Source organism: Muscardinus avellanarius (assembly GCF_963383645.1).
Source record: "Muscardinus avellanarius genome assembly, chromosome: 1".
NCBI classification, from domain to species: Eukaryota; Metazoa; Chordata; class Mammalia; order Rodentia; family Gliridae; genus Muscardinus; species Muscardinus avellanarius.
Genome location: NC_137786.1, coordinates 223211980 through 223229097, shown reverse-complemented (window position 1 = coordinate 223229097; position 17118 = coordinate 223211980). Strand labels below are relative to the sequence as shown.

At 37.1% G+C, this 17118-nt stretch overlaps 1 protein-coding gene across 1 annotated transcript; it reads left to right on the top strand.

Moving 5' to 3' along the window:
- Positions 1-14618: 14618 nt before the first annotated feature.
- Positions 14619-15554, top strand: LOC308265539 (putative olfactory receptor 2B8; the record flags this gene model as incomplete). The annotated part of the gene is made up of 1 exon (XM_080699336.1): positions 14619-15554. One exon carries the CDS (start codon positions 14619-14621, stop codon positions 15552-15554), a length of 936 nt encoding a protein of 311 aa, XP_080555462.1.
- Positions 15555-17118: the final 1564 nt, after the last annotated feature.

The window sequence follows — 17118 nt, the reverse complement described above, 5'->3', positions numbered from 1 at the left end:
TCTATTATACTGTCTTTGCTATTAGAATTTTCTTGCTTTTCAAAGGCTTTGAGGTGTGTCATTAGGTTGTTTATTTGGTGATTTTTTTTGTCCTTATGTGAACACTCAGTGCTGTGCATTTTTCTCTTAATACTGCCTTCAGAGCGTCCCATAGATTTGGACATATAGTTTCTATTTTCATTTGTTTCTAGGAATCTCTTAATTTCTCCTATGACCCATTTCTCATTCAGCAGTGTGATATTCAGTCTTCATGGATTTATAAAGTTTTTCTGGTTCATCTTATAGTTGATTTATAATATCATTACATTATGCTTAGAAGAGATATGAAAACTACACCAAAGCTCTTGTTCAAGCCTTCCTCTCTGCCCACTGTGTTTACTACTTTGCTAATGGGACAGAGTTGGATAGAGGTACAGGGAGGGATAGTCATAGTTGCTGGATTTGGGAAGAGGTATTCTAGGCTGGGAGTTGGGCGTGTGGCCTGGCAGGCATACTCACCCACTGTTCAGTAGGAATCTAAGCTTGATCTCCTGCATAACCCCACATACCCTCCCCACACACACCATAAAATAAAATAAAATAAAAACAGAGAAGAAAGAGACTAGAAAGGAAAGCAAGAAAACATGGAGAAGAGAAAAACCACTTTAAGACACACTAGTACAGAGCAGCAACAAAAAGAAAGAAAGAAAACAAAAAAGAAAAGAGAAAAAATAGAACAATTAAAAAAAAAAATTCTCACACATGGCCTCTCCAGCCTTCCTGGGTAGGTGCAGATGTTTCCAGCCCTTTAAGTTCCACTTCATACTGTAGTTTCCTGAGCACATTTCAAGCATTTTTGCTTGTTTGGACACCTGTAAAATGATGTTAGTCTGCAGCCCCAGTGCTACGGGCCCCAGCTGCAAGACCCTAGCCTGGTGTCTCTCTATGCAGATGTGAGCACCAGGCCCCAGGAGCAGGGTCCATTCCAAAGCAAGCTCATGGAGTTTATGCTTTCTACAGAAAAGGCTGGGTTGGTCTATGCCTTCCAAGTACAATATTTTGCTCAAAATTTCTAGTTCAGTATGCAGTCAATGTCTGCACATATTCCCACCCTCTTATTTTGGTCTTTTTCAGTTATCCTATTGTGGGCCTACACTTGCTTCTCTTTTGACCTCTCACCTACTTCTGTCACTGGGCATGCAGTGTGTCCAGGGGAATTGAGGAAGGATGGGCTCATGGGTTTGGTCACCTCTTCCTCTTCTGTGCCTTCACAGGACCTCTCTTCTGTGCAATTTTGTGGCTGGTATCCTTGGTGTATGTGAAGTAAGTCTCAGGATGTTAGATATGAGATTTTCTGGGGTTTCCAAAGTTCACGCCAGTCTGCGGTGTGTGTTATTGTTCTCACATTTCTGTTTGTTCAGAGACTTGTTGCTTCTTCTTCCTTTTTCAGTCTTGATATTTAGAAGCTCCTTGTAGATGTTTTCAAGTTTCTCTGTCTTTAGTTCCCCCCTCTGGTGAAGGTGGTCTGGGATGTGGTATACTGCTCAAATTGGAAGTTCTGAAGATGAATTAGTGACAAGTTCATCTTGGACTCTGAATTTATTGCCATCTTCCTCCTTCCTCTGGCCTAAACTTTCAGAAGATATATGATATTTTTAAATTTCTGAAATATGATATTTTTCTACTTTGCAGTAGTACAATTGTTTTCCAAAATTGTTTTGTGGAGGTCATATACAGCAAAAATAAGTAGCCTTATGGTTTTCCTGTGTACAGTTTGACTTTCATGTTTACTGACTAAACTGTATTGGGTAAGTAAACTATGTGAAAGTTTAGACTGCTAAAAGTTTGCTCAATTTTACAAGTATTTATTTTTAGTAGTTACCCCTGCCAAATTTCTTCCTTAAGCTTTAGTTAAATATAAAGAATATATTTGTGCAAACCTTGTACCTTCTGCACTAACAATAAAAAAAAAACTGGCAAATTGTGTAAGAGCTGTTTAAAGAAAGAACATTCTAAGTTCACAATATAATATGTGACTTTCAGATCTTATATCAACCTAAAAATGTTCTTTCCCATAGAGAGTGAGCCCTCCACAGTGCTCTTCCTGAGGTCACACCATATAAACTCCAGTAGGGAAAACAATAGCTCACGTGGAATGCTATAAAACTGACTGTAACTGTTTGGAAATAGAATGCCTCCTTAGCCCTTGTCTTGGAAGTGGGGCTTGGTTGTAATCTTAGTTCATTGTAAATACCATTACAATAGATTTGTATAGATGGTGTCCTTGGCTGGTAGGGTGTAGTTGGAGAAGGTGGGTCCTTGAGGCTGCAGTCTTGACAATCATATATGATTCCTCCCCTCTTGCTTACTCTTTTGCTTCTGGACTTTATGCTGTGAGAGCAAAACCTTGTGATTTCTGTGGTCCCCTGACTCACATGGACTGAACATCAGTATCTCCAAGGTAAACAGTGGGCAAATAAATCTTTTTATTCTTTAAGTTACTTAGTCTTTGAGATGAGAGTAGTAAGAATACTGACTAAAACAAAACTGGTCCAAGAGAAGTGTGGTCATCACGGCTATATCTAAGTGTGACTATGTGGCTTGTAAGTCTTTGGAAATGTTTTGTGAGAGGAAATTTGAAGGGCCAAAATGTAACTAGAAAGGCAGACAGGGAAGACTGCAGAGGAGATTGGGAGGGTAAAGATGGCTCTCTTGGGAAATGCAATAGAGGCTGTATGGGTTATGCTTTGACAAATAACTTATCATCATGTTGTTCATGTCCTGAAACTTTGTGTGAAACCAAATTTAAAGCTGACACACAAATTAATAAACTGGTAAAGGAAATATCAGGCAGCAAAATATCCAAACTGCATTATAGATATTGATGTCTGTGTTCAGCAAATTGTACGCTGAATTTGGGGAGTGGAAGGTAAAGCGGAAAGACTTTACCTACAGATGTTTTGTTTGACCAGAAAGACATGTATAAAACTGGGGCCTAGAGAGGTGATGTTGTAGAAGAAAGAAAGATGGATGAAAAGAAGGAGGAAGTGGTATCCATGAGTGGTGAGGCCAGCAACAGCCATGATGCGGGTGACAGATGAAGCTGGGGCCTGGGGTGGCCCAGATAGACTTGGGCCTGTAGCAGGCACACCAGATGGAGTGATCCCAGTGGCAGGGATTGAAAAAGCCCCAGCAGCCGTGACTGGACAGGGCATGACTACCTTTTCTGTTGGCTGTTCATTTCAGTGCTCACCTAAACCTGGCTTTGTTGCAACAAAAAGGTGTCATAAAAGCTTCCCCTAGATTTAAAAAGAAGGCTCTTGAAGCCAGGAAATGTGTGGCAGGGTTGGAGTCCTTGCAAGCAGGCCCAAATGGGGAAATTTTGTGAAGCTGTGAGGGTGAAGCCAAAATTGCAATAAAAACAAAAACAAAAACAAAAAAACTGCAAGGTTTAGAAATGTCAGAAACAAGGGGCAGATGTGAGGAAAAGCTGCAAGCTACATACCATGGAGTCAGGCTGGAAGAGTTAATACACCAGCCATTGCAATCAACCAGGCCACAGGGGTGGGGCTGCAAAGGCCTTTGGAGAGCTCACCTCACCACCATGTGCACTGGATATCAGAAGTGGAGCTGCAGCATCAAATGTTTGCCATCCTGTTTCCATACTGTTGTGATCCCATTCCTTTTTTTCCTCCCGTATTCCTCCACTTTGGAATGCAAATGCTTGCTTTTTACCATTGTATAATAGATGCATTAACTTTATTTTTATTTTCTTTAACAAGTACTCAGAAGAGTTAACATTAAATATCTTTGAACTTTGGGACTATTGAATGATGTTGGAAGTGTTAAGACTTCAGGTACTACTGGAGATGGACTAAATGCATTCTGCATCATGAGGTGATCTTGAAGTCTAGGAGGCCAAGAAGAATATAATGGTTTGGAAATGAAATTCCCCTCTAGGCTTCATGCTGGAAGCAGGGCTTGTTTGTAATCCTATGCTCACCATTACAATGAATTTATCTGGGTGGTATTCGTCTAGTAGTAGCTGGAGAAGGTGAGTTCTTGGATCTGCAATCTTGGGGGTTATATATAATTTCTCTTCACCTCACTTGGTCTCTTGCTTCTGGCCTTTATAATGCGAACATGAAGCCCACTGTGGTGTCTGTCTCTCTCTCTCTCTCTCTCTCTCTCTCTCTCTCTCTCTCTCTCTCTCTCTCACTCCTTTCCCCATCATACCCTGAGATGCATGGTCCCTTGCTTCACCTAGAGTGCATTCATATCTCCTAACTATGAGCAAATGAATCTTCCTTTCTCTAAGTTGTATGACTAAGTCTTTGAATTATATCGGTGAGAATGACGACTAAGACACTAACAAACACTTCACTGTGTTCCACCCAGTGTTTCTTTCTTTCAGCAGAAGACTGCATATGGAAACTTACAGTTCAATGTTATGGGCACACATATATTTAGATATATTTTACTCAATGTTTTCTGTAACATTGTAATAAAGGCTTATACATTAGTTTTTACATAAGGGAAGATTGAAACTCAGAAGTTTGAAGTCTGTACTGAGAAATTATAACTATTGTTCAAATGAATGCATGTAAATTATGAGCTTACACTTAAAAAATAAAGCAAATCATTGTAGCTGTTTAACCATTTCTGGTAGTTCTGAGATTCTGATTTTTTTTTTTTACCAGTACTTATTTCCCTCACTTTTCAGCAAAATATTAGTTACCTTCCTTATTTTTTTTATCACTAAAGAATTCCTTTTTGTACCTGACAATGATGAATTCTTTTTCTAAAATTCTTCTGATATTATATTCATGTTCTTGTAATCTTCACCATATAACAGAAAAAGAAGTTGGATCAATTTTGGAGAAAAGAGTTAAGTAAAGTTAAAGTTTTTTGGATTCAAGAAATATTGTACCTTATTTTAAAAATAGACCTAAATTATTATTCTTAAAATTATATTATTATTTAGTAGAAACTTTATTCTATCATTTATAGTAAAATCATTAAAATAAAACAAGTTAATATAAAGAAAATATTTCTTTTTAAATTTATTTTTCTTAAAATGATCATTAAAGTGAAATTTTCTAACCATCTTCTGAAGCACTGAGCTAACAATTAGCATGGATTTGTTGATTTGATTATAAAGTTGGAATAACAGGAGTAGGATATAGAATGGTAATTGCCAGAGGCTGTGGGTTGGGGTGGGTGGATAAGGAAAAAAGACAGGTTGGTCAAAGGCAACAGGGATCAATTAGAGAAATAAGTTCTATTGATCTATTGCAGAGCAAGGTATCTGTACTTAATAATAATGTATTGGTTATTCAAAATTGCTAAAACAGATTTTAAATGTACTTGCTACAAAGAAATGATGAGTTAATGAGGTAATGATATATTACCTAGCCTAATTTAATCATACCATGATGTATAACATCATACTTACTCCATATATATTTATCAATAAAATAAAATTAAAAATAGAAATAAGTTACAAACAGAAAAAATATCATCCTAGGTATAGTCATGAATTTTATATAGAAAAAAGAAAAGATCCAGAATAGCCAAAGCAATTCTTAGTAATATGAACCATGCAGGATGCCAGTTGTGGTGGCACACGCTTGTAATCCCAGCATTCGGGAGGCAGAGACAGGAGGATCACAGTTCATGGACAGACTCAGCTACTTAGCGGGGCCCTTTGCAGCTCAGTGAGACCCTGTTTCAAAAATAAAAAAGACTAAAAAATAGGGCTGAGCATGTAGCTTGGAGGTTCAATGCCCCTGGTTTCTATCCCTGGTACCACACACACACACACACACACAACTATGCAGGAGGCATCACAATCTCTGACTTCAAATTATACTACAAAGCAATAGTAGTAAAATAGCATGGTACTGGCAAAACAACAGGCATACAGACCAATGGAACAGAAGATGCAGAAACAAATTCACACACTTATAGTCAATTGATCTTTGATAAAGGAACCAAACTCATACACTGGAGAAAAGATAGCCTTTTCAACAAATGATGCTAGGAGAACTGGCTATCCATTTGTAGAAATATGGAACGAAATCCTTACCTCTCACCATGCACAGAAATCAACTCAAGATGTTTCAAAGACTTGGCAAATAAACTGGAGACTGTGAAGCTATTAGAGGAGTGCATAGGCCCAACACTTCAACATATAGGCACAGATAGTAACTTTCTCAAGAAGACTTCCAAACCACAGAAAATTAATACAAGAATAAACAAGTGGGATGGCATCAAATTAAAAAGTTTCTGCTCATCAAAGGAAACCCAAAAACCAAAATAGAAAACCTATAGAATGGGAGAAGATCTTTACCAGCCACCACTCTGATAGAGGGCTAATATCCAGAATATACAAAGAGCTCAAAAGACTCTGACCTAGCAAAACAAATAACTCAATCAAGAAACGGGCAACTGAATTGAATAGTCACTTCACAAAAGAAGAGATCCAAATGGTCAATAGATTCATGAAAAAATGTTCAACATCATTATCCATCAGGGAGTTGCAAATCAAAACTACACTGAGAACCCATCTACCCCCAATCAAAGTGGTTGCATAAAGATCTAAAATAACAACAAATGCTGGTGAAGATGTGGGGAAAAAGGAAGTCTATTACACTGTTGGTGGGAGTGCAAACTAGCTCAGCTGCTACGGAGATCAGTGTGGAGATTCCTTAAAAACTAGGAATAGATCCACCATATGATACGGCTATACCACTCTTGGGTATCTTTCCAAAGGGGTTGAAATCAGAGAACTACAGTAACATATGCATACTCATGTTCATAGCAGCACAATTCGTAATAGCCAAAATATGGATCCAAACTAGGTCTCCATCAACAGATGAATGGATTGCAAAATTTTGAGAAACGCATGCAGTGGTATTTTACTCAGCAGTAAAGAAGAAAAAAATCATGCCATTTGTACGGAGATGAAAAGCCCTGGAGAACATTATGTTAAGTGAGATCAGCCAAGCACAGAAAGAGAAAGAACATATGTTTTCTCTAATATGCCCAAACTAGGGAGTATTAGGGATACCAGATAATGAAGGGGAAACCTCAGCAAAGCTAGAAAAGGAAGGATAGAAGAAGAAGGCTGAGGTTGATTTATGGAGGAGCTACATTTAAATATGTGCATAGATGTGAATGTAGCAAGGTCAACCTGAACACTCGTTTTTGGTTAGGGGAGAGGAAGTGGGGGGAGGGCACCAAGTACTGTGTAAATGTATGTCATTGTCAATATGATCTACATTATGATGTGAATTGATAGCATACCAATAAATATTTATAATAAATAAAATAAATAAAATTGCTATTTGAATAATTTAAAAAACAGTAGAATCACCTCTCCCTATTTCTCTCTCTCTCTCTCATCTTGCTCTTTGGTAAATGTGGTTGAACACAGTGGCATTCTATGTCTGAGGTACACACCCAGCTATATTTTTTATTTTGAAGCAGGGTCTCACTAATTTGCTGAGGCTGGTATTAAACATGTGATTCTTCTGTCTCAGCCTTCTAAGTACTGGGGTTACAGGCATGTAACACCATGCCTGGCTGGATAATTGCCACCTCTAAATTTCTGTCGACTCTGTGTGTGGACCCATGAAGCTTCCTTTTTAGGTTTTGTGGTTTTTGTGATAAATGTACCCATTTTCACAACTAGAAGTGTTAAGCAATAAAGCAGAACATGAACATTGTTCATTTGGAAAGCACGCCACATTTAAATTATGAGAAACATTCATAGCCAGGGGAGGCAGACTGGAAGGAAGAAAGCACAAAACACCTCAACCACAAATTCTTCAGAACAAATAATTCAAATTTAATTACTGGTCTGGGACATTGTCCCTCTAGAATTTAAAATTCAGCCTGAGGCCCTAAAGTGGAAAAAAAAAACTCAGATGATTTAGAGATTTTATTTTACATGATCATCTTCTTTATTTTCAATATAAAAAGGACAGAGTTGGATTCTAGCAATATATTGTTTGTTGTTATCATAAGGGAAGATCTCTTTTTACTTCTTTGTAATTATATATATTTTTTGCACATGGATAACACTTGCTTTATCTTTGCTTTGGTTTGCATGCATAAGTGGCGAGGACAGGTATGAAGTAGATTATATCCATCTGTTACTTATGACTTTAGGGTATGCTTTATCTGTGTGCCTCTATTATAACTAGCTTATTGAGATGGAAAATAAAATTAATATTCATAATAATAATGATAGAAAAAGTCAGCAGTTGTTTGACTAAGGAACATACTGTAATTAATCAGACTTGAGTACCAGTTATGATTCTACTAAATACTGTGAGAAAGTTGCAGAACCTCTTTTACCTTCAGCATTTTCATGATTAAAGTGGGTGTAATCACATTTCAGAGGTCCTGTGAAGATGAAGTTTACTGTATACAAGACAGCTAGTGAAATGCCAGCTACGTAATACAGAATCGCCATAGGCACCAATTAATGTCAGCTATTTTTGTGAGTTTCTTTTTTTCTCCTGTTCATAGCTAAAGTTTTGCTGGGGAAAAGGTGATCCATTTGCTGCCACCAAACTTCACGAATTGCTAACACTTACTACAGTGCTTCCCAGAAGGTCATTCTTTCTGACTTAGGGTTGGCTTTCTCTAAGAGAACGGCCTTCTCAGAGTCCTTGCTCCCATGCCTCCTCCTTCTCTACACCGTAACTAAACCAGATCACAATGATTTATTAAGGAGTATTTGTGACACCAACTCAGGCTGAGTGGTAAATTATCAGCTCCAGTATGATTTTTAAGCTCTATGCATAGTGTTTTTAATTTATCAACTGATGATTCCTTTTCCAGAATATTTTGCCCAACTCAGATGAAATCACTGGGAAGGTTTCTGCTGTATTGACTGATAAACCTTTCTAACATTCTTACTTTAATTAGAATAATACCATCATGTAATATTTGCTATCATTAGTCCTTAAACCTTTTAGCTTATAAGTTTATTTTAATAATAAATTTTGTTGTTGATCAACAATTTCCCTTAAAGGGGCTTCACAAATTTTATCAATAGAGTGTGTGGGTTTAAGCGGGCTCTAAATATCTCTATGGAGGTTTGTCAAGTACTAACATGGTTAGGTTTACAGTTCATTCACCTTTAGAACATAGCTGAATTTGTAACAAATTGAAGTCTTTATAATACTATTCGCTATAATTTATATTTACAATACTTAAGACATTATGCTATAGCTGCTAGATGCACTTTGCAAAATAGTCAGTCATTAAGATACTCCTATGAATTAAGGGTTATCTAGATTTTAATTATCATAGAAGGAATGTGGACTTAGAGAGGTCTATAAACTTGTCTGAGTGATCCAGCATAGGAGTGATACAGTCGGAATTCATATTCTGATTGTCTTTTCTGGTTTATGTTCTAACTCTTATGCTATATATTGCTTGGCAACCTTATTGCTGAATAATGATTCATTTCAAAAAACAAAAATATCATGCTATCAAATAGCCAAGTAAATATAGGCAAATAAACAATATAATTTTGTCACTCTTAGTATGAACTACATTGGAGAAATTAATGTTTTCCATTCAATGGGATTATTTTAATATTTATTTATTTATTTAATGCAGGGGATTGAACCCAGGGGTATTTTACATCTGAGCTATACCTCAGCCCTATTTTATTTTTTGTATTGAAACACAGTCTTACTAAGTTACTGAGGGTCTTTATAATTTGCTGAGGGGATTCTCAAATCTGCAATCCACCCATCTCAGTCTCCCAAAATCCTGGGATTACAGGCATGTGCCAACATACCAGGCTCAATTGGTTTATATTACAAAGATGAAAGTTATAGCTTTTATTTTTGCAAATACTGAAATGATCACAGAAAAGTAAACTTTCACAGTTTAGTGTAAAATATATTTTAGGTTGCTTTTTGTAATTTATAAAATGAAAGACCTGTCAATGTTATGTAATACATAAAATGTTTAATGTGCTGTGTCTCTAAGATGCCAAATAATCTGATATAGAGTGAGGCATAAATTATATATCATGCCTATTTGAATCAGAGCTACATCAATTATTTTCTTTACAAACAAAATTTGATGGATTTTAGCATTAGGAAATTTTGCTTAGAAAAAGAAATAGTGAGGGAGTAAATGACTTTCATTGACTATTTTCTTTGCCTAAAATCCTGGCTACCATGAGACTGAATTTATTCTTCATGTAAACTCAAGACAATACTAAGAAATAGGAAGAGTTCGTTTCAATTTTAGCAGCATTTAATAGTGTTTAGTACGTGCTATGGTGTTATGGGCTGAAGAATCATGAACAAACAACATGACAGGGTACTTAGAAACCCAAATTCAAATGGTGAGAAAGAGTGATAAGGTTTAATTTACACACACACACACACACACACACACACACACACACACACGTATATTTAAATAATGGAAATAGTTTGGCAGAAGAGATTTCCAAATTCACCTGTTGTGTGAGTGAATGAAATTTGGGACAGTCTCAAAAAGGATGCCATGGGTACCTGGTTTATAAAGAGTTAGTAGGCATCTTCCAGGCAGACAAGATGGAAGAGGAATTTGTCAACAGTAGCCTTAGCCTTGTGAGATAAATTGAAGGTGTACAGTTTCCATGGTGATTGCACATTTGATATAGATGCATGATAGTATCTGCAGGTAATTACAAGTTGTTCAGGTTTCTTGGAAATCTATGTTTAACTTGGTAAATTTGCACGACAGTGTATTAATTTTATTTCACAAAATGTCTTATTATTCTTCCTTATAAAGGAAATGAAGCTGTGTATTATGAAAGGGATGGAACAAATTTAAATCCTTAAAAAATGCACAGTTGCATGAGCTCTAGGTGACTTTCAGCAGTTGGAACCACAAACAGACTAAAGATGCTCTTGGAAGCAACTGTGCAGTCAGAAAAATATTTTCTGAATGTTGAAAGCATAGACAGTGCTTGAAAGTTGGCCCCAAACATAGAGGTTCTATTATATTTGCACAATTGTTCTTGTAAACCCATGCCTATAGAACCAAGAGTATAATTTGAGATGTGTTCTTTTTACTATATACTGATTATACAGTTGGGTTTAGTAGGGCATGCCTGTAATCCCAGTTTTTGAGAGGCTGATACAGGAGGATCACAGGTTTGCAGCCAGCCTCAGCAACTTACTAAGTCCATCTGCAACTTAGTGAGACTCTATTTCAAGATAACAAAAAATAAAATAAAGTATGGCCGAGAGTGTAGCTCAGAGACAGAATGCATTTAGATTCAATCCACAGTACCATAAGTAAACAAACAAACAAACAAATAAATAAATAAATAAATAGAATTAGGGTGTAGCTCAGAGGTAGAATGCCCATAGATTCAATACCCAAAACAAAAAAAAAATATTATCAAAATGAGTAACTATATGAACTATATACATGTGTGTTATAAGTGCTAGTGTACATGTTAATTAATTATTCCACTTCACATATTAACTTCACAAATTTCACATGCATCATTTCACTCAGCTCCTCCATCAACTCTATGGGTCGATGCTACTTTGGGTCCATTCTACAGATGATAAAAATGAGGTACAGTATGGTGGTGTGAATTGTGCAGGGCTTCTATGCTGCAAGTGGTGGAGCCAGGCATGTGATACACTTTGGTGACAGACAATAGTCATGTGGTCTCTTGATTGTATGGCACATGCTGTAAATACAGAGACTAATGCTGGTTGATATTGTCATGATGATGATGATGATGATGATGATGATGATGATGATGATGTGTGTGTGTGTGTTTCTGAGGATTGAACCAGGGACATTTTACTTCTGAGCTAATTCCCAAGCCCTACTTTATTTTGAAACAGGGTCTCACTAATTTGTGGAGGGTCACTAGTTGCTGAGGCTGGCTTTGAACCTGTGATTCTCCTGTCTAAGCCTCCCAAATATAAGGAATATAGACATGCGCTATAATTCCCTGCTCCTTGTCACTCCTTGAAAGCAGACATTCATTATTAGCAGCAGAATTTCTTGGGTGGGGGGCATAGATGAGATCTCTGCGGTTTCTTTTTGCCACTCTCCTTCCTGCTGCCCTTCCTTCTTTCTTTTCTTCATTTCTCTCTCCCTACTTTCCTCTTTCCTTCTCTTTCTCCTTTCCTTTTCCTATTTTTTGTTACTGGAAATTGAACTAAGGTGCATTCTACCTCTGAACTATACCTCCCTCCTTTTTTAAATCTTTTGTTTTGAAAGAGGGTCTTACTAGGTTGCTGAGAGTCTTGCTATGGTGCTGAAGCTGGCCTCGAACTTGTGATTTTTTTGTTTCAGCTTCACAAGTACTGGGATTACTGTTGTGCACCACCATACATGACTTCACCTGCTGTTTTTGATGAAAACAAGACTATGACTTGACTTCTCTCTTCTCCTTCCAGGTCTATCCTTTATCTCTGGATTTCATAAATTAGATAATTTATCAATTCATAGAATTTTTCAAAAACTCTGATATAATGCAAATTATTTGAAACCTCTAAAATATACTATGGGCCAATATTATTTGAAATAAAGAGTCTGCATGATGTGTTCGTTTTCTGACCTGTCGCTACTTGTTTCTTAGGAGTCTCCTTGAGCAAGATGCCCCACGGGCTCAGGAACCAGTTTATTTCTTTCCTTGCAAGCTTCCATGGATGGTGAGCTCTGTGAGAGCATTCAGAAAGTCTTCTGTGTTTAATAGAGTGCACCCAGCATCTGGTACATATGATAATATTGGAAACATAACTTTAAAAGACGGAAAAAATTAAAAGAAAGAAAAATAAATGAACAAATGGATGGATGAAGACTGACAGCTACTTCTTGCCTTTGTGACTGCTTAACTTTCAGTGCTTGCAACTTAGAAAGATGGGACATAGTCTTTTTTTCCCATATTTTCTAAGTGGACTAGAAAATATTTGACCAAACATACTAATGCTGTGTATAAACTCAGAACAAATACAAATAGAGAGGGTGTTAATGAGCTCTCAGTATATAGAACTAATAATTTTAACTTGTCTGCACCCCTTTTTATTAGAATTATTTTTCTGAAATGACTACTTTCTCAAATTTCAGATAGCATCAGATGCTATTTCTGGATTGCTTCTTATATATAGACATTGTCTTAAATTTTTGAACACATTATTTCATTTATTTTTTAAAATATTCACAAAATTAAATGTCTTATTCTCATTTTATTTTTATTCCTAGAAAGATCTTTAGAAATCTCTTATTTTGGTTAGAGAGAAGATCATGAATTTGTTGTCTCAAGATATTTGATGTCCTTAAATTATGGGGAAAATTAATCTGATTTGTTCAGCATTATGCAAGTGAAAGTAAACTTGTACATTTTGAAATTATTTTATTAGTGCACTGCAATAATAGTGCATTGTACATCAGAGTGAGGTTCAATGTGGCAAGACATATACACACAGCTCATGGTGTATTTCCCTCCACGTTCCACTCTGCTCACCCCTTCTCCCTTCCCACAAGTGTTAGTGAAATTGGTAATGAAATAGTGACATATTACCTTAATATTATTTGAACCATTTTCTTCTTCAATCCTCCTTCTTCCCCTCTCTAACTCCCTCCTCCAATTCCCTTCCACTACTCTCTGCATTATTTAAAGTTTCTTTTGTTTTCTATCTTCTTTCTACCTTTCACTTATAAAAGAACTCATACAACCGTTGACTTTCTGAGACTGGCTGATCTCACTTAGCCTTAGATTCTTGAGTTCCATCCATTTTTTCTGCAAATCAAACCTTTCCATATCATGAAGCATGGATGTGGCGAAACTGCGGGAGTATGCCCACAGTGTGTCTCTTTTCTATTTCTGCTGATGTGGTCATTGTTCTTCTGGATATCAGGGTGCCTATACACAAGCAGGTGCCTCTGGGTGACACTGAGCTAGTGCAGGCCTCTGCCTTGTTTTTACTTATTATTAGTGAGTTGGCCCACCATGCAATGGTTTTCATTTCTGTTTCCTTGAATACTTCATTTTCTATTGTTAGGTGAAGAACAAAACCAGAATCAGATTTTTTTTTTGTAGTGCTGAGGATTGAACAAAGGGATATTCTACTTATGAGCTACACCTCCCGATTTATTTTATTTTTTAATATGGAAATGGAATCTCACTGAGCTGCTGAGAACCTTGCTAAAATTGCCAAAGCTATCATTGAACCTGCAATCATCCAGTCCAAGCCTGTCAAGTATGGGGATTACAGGCATGCACCACCATGCCTGGCTGAATCAGATCTTTTTGAGGTGAGGTCTGAGTAAGGCTTCAAAGATGAAGTAGGGCTTGGAATGATTATGAACAGGCCAAAGAAAATTCTTTTTTGGAAAAGACAAAAATTGCAGGCTTGCTTCTGTTGATAATTGAACTTGATATTCTTATCTCACCAGAATATTGCCTCCAAAAGATGAAGAAACACTTTCCATTTATAACAAAACTCAGACACTCAGGAGACAATTCCTGACCAAGATGTCTCCTTCATTTCTTCAGTCTTTAGTATTCACAGCTCTGACATATGGGACACTTGATTTTGTTTTCAGCTAAGTGTGTGATTCTCCGAAAGGAAGGTGGAATGAAAATGGATAAAATGAAAACAAACTTCACTGTGACTGAATTCGTGTTCCTGGGGCTTTCGTCTGAGCCACAGACACGGCTCATTCTTTTTGTTATATTCTTATTCTTCTACTTATTAACAGTGGCTGGGAATATTATCATCATCACCGTTATTCAGATAGAACCTCGTCTCCACACCCCCATGTACTTCTTCCTCACTAATCTGTCCTTTCTAGACATTTGCTACACCTCTACCAATGTCCCTCAAATGCTGTCCAACATGGTGGGCAGAAAGAGGACCATCCCTTTCTCCAGCTGTGCCACTCAGATGTACTTCTCTCTCTCTTTTGGAATGATTGAGTGCGTCCTCCTTGGCGTCATGGCTTATGACAGGTACGTAGCCATTTGCCATCCTCTTCATTATACTGTCATTATGGACCAGAACATCTGCATCCAACTGGCAGCCATTTCTTGGGCCAGTAGCTTCCTGAGTTCCATGGTGATCAATGTCCTCACCTTGAGCCTGCCCTACTGTGGGCCCAATGTCCTGAATCACTTTTTCTGCGAGGTCCCGTCCGTCCTGAGGCTGGCTTGCACGGACACCTCGCTCACCGAGCTCGTCGTTTTTGTCTTCAGTATCATCATCGTCTTCATCCCTTTCCTGCTCATTGTTGTCTCCTATGCCCGCATCCTTCTGTCAGTTCTCAGAATGCGCTCAGCCTCCGGGAGGTACAAGGCCCTGTCCACCTGTGCCTCTCATCTGACCGTGGTGGCCTTATTCTATGGTACTGCCATCTTCATGTATATGAGACCCCAGTCGAAGTCCTCCAGGACTGGGGGAAAAATCATTGCCGTGTTCTACACCGTGATCACACCCATGCTGAACCCCTTGATCTATAGCCTGAGGAACCAAGATGTGAAGGGAGCGTTGAGGAGAGCAATTGTCAAACAGAGGACGTGAGTGTCATGAGTGGAACACCAAGCTCAACTGTTCATCTTATGACCCTCTGAGAACCAAGTGCAAGAGTAAGATGTACTCCCCCTGTCAACATCACAAAAGACAGATTAAGTCCAGCTGCAGACTAAACAGGAAAGATAATGTTTCCCCAAAGGACACATGAGAACTTCAATGTATCAAAACAATTGCCTTCATGGAGTAAATACTGTTTTGTTAACTCACTGAAAACATTTGTTTGTATAAAATCATTGACTCTTTAATTACACCAAATTATATCAGAAAGATGAAATATCTTAACTCTGCCCAGAGAGTCTGAGTCACTTTGATCAAAAAGTCTCAATTTCCTATCCAAGTGTAGAACTTTTATGTGTTACTAAAGGTAACTCATCATATCTGTGTTAGTGTTGTAGTTTCCTAAGAAATAGGACTCTGCATCTACAATTTTTTGGTTTAGATTTGATATTGATTCCTCCACAGATAATCCTGCTTTGCAGTGGGTCTATTAAAATATTGCTTAATTTAAATTTGACTTACACTCTATCCACCTTTCCCAATTCTATGATAGCTCCATTTCTTCATAGTTTGATGAGACACCATAGTGTTCTCTGGCATATGTTCCCTTTTTGCAATGGATAAAGAAACTTATTGTATCAAACTACCAGTTTGTTCTTGGTTGTTTTATACTGAGTCTATGAAGAGAAGCATCGTAAAAATTGCAGGCAGTTTTGGTAAAATTTTAAATTAAGAGATTCACTTATTCCTTCATAACATTTTATCAAATACAAAAATATATTTTGTATTATAAACAAAATATAAGTGTTTTTAGTCCTTGTAGACACATACCTAACACATTTATATACTGATGACTATTTATAATAGACATAATATAGAAACATACACTAACTGCCTTTTCAAAGGAAATAATCATCAGAGGCATCAACATGTAGAACATTTCTAAGAAGGCTGCATACAAAGACCAGAAGAAGGGAGAAGAGGAAGGATGAGCAGAACTTTATTAGTAGAGGGATTATCAACAGAGGCTGTGGAGATATGAAGGGTTGAGCTTCAGTGGGGAAGTAAGCAATCCACTGAGAAACAGCGGGAGTGTCTGGGAGGCAAGGTGCCTGCCAGGCCATGCAAGGCTGAACTAACTGTCATAAGTACTGGAGTTTATTCTTAGTAAAATATAAGTATTCTGAGGAGAATGGCTTTAAGAGTTTATGTTTTGGGGATTTTTTATGATATGTACAGGACAGACCAGACAGATACATAAACACACACCATGAATTTGTGAAAAGGCATGTCTGATATTATTTGGAGCTTTTCAATTACCTGTGTCTTTACAGAAAATTATTCTTTGAATTAAAAGAATAGCCAAATATAATTTAGTATTATTATAATTAATAAGTTTAAAGAGATCAACAATTAACACAGTATAGAATTACAGATAAACATGTTGTTTTTCATTTGTTTACAGTTTAGAGTCAAAAGTATAATACATTTTTCAAAGATATTCAACACCTATAACACAACTATTCTTCTATGAAAGGTTAAAGGTCAGGTACAG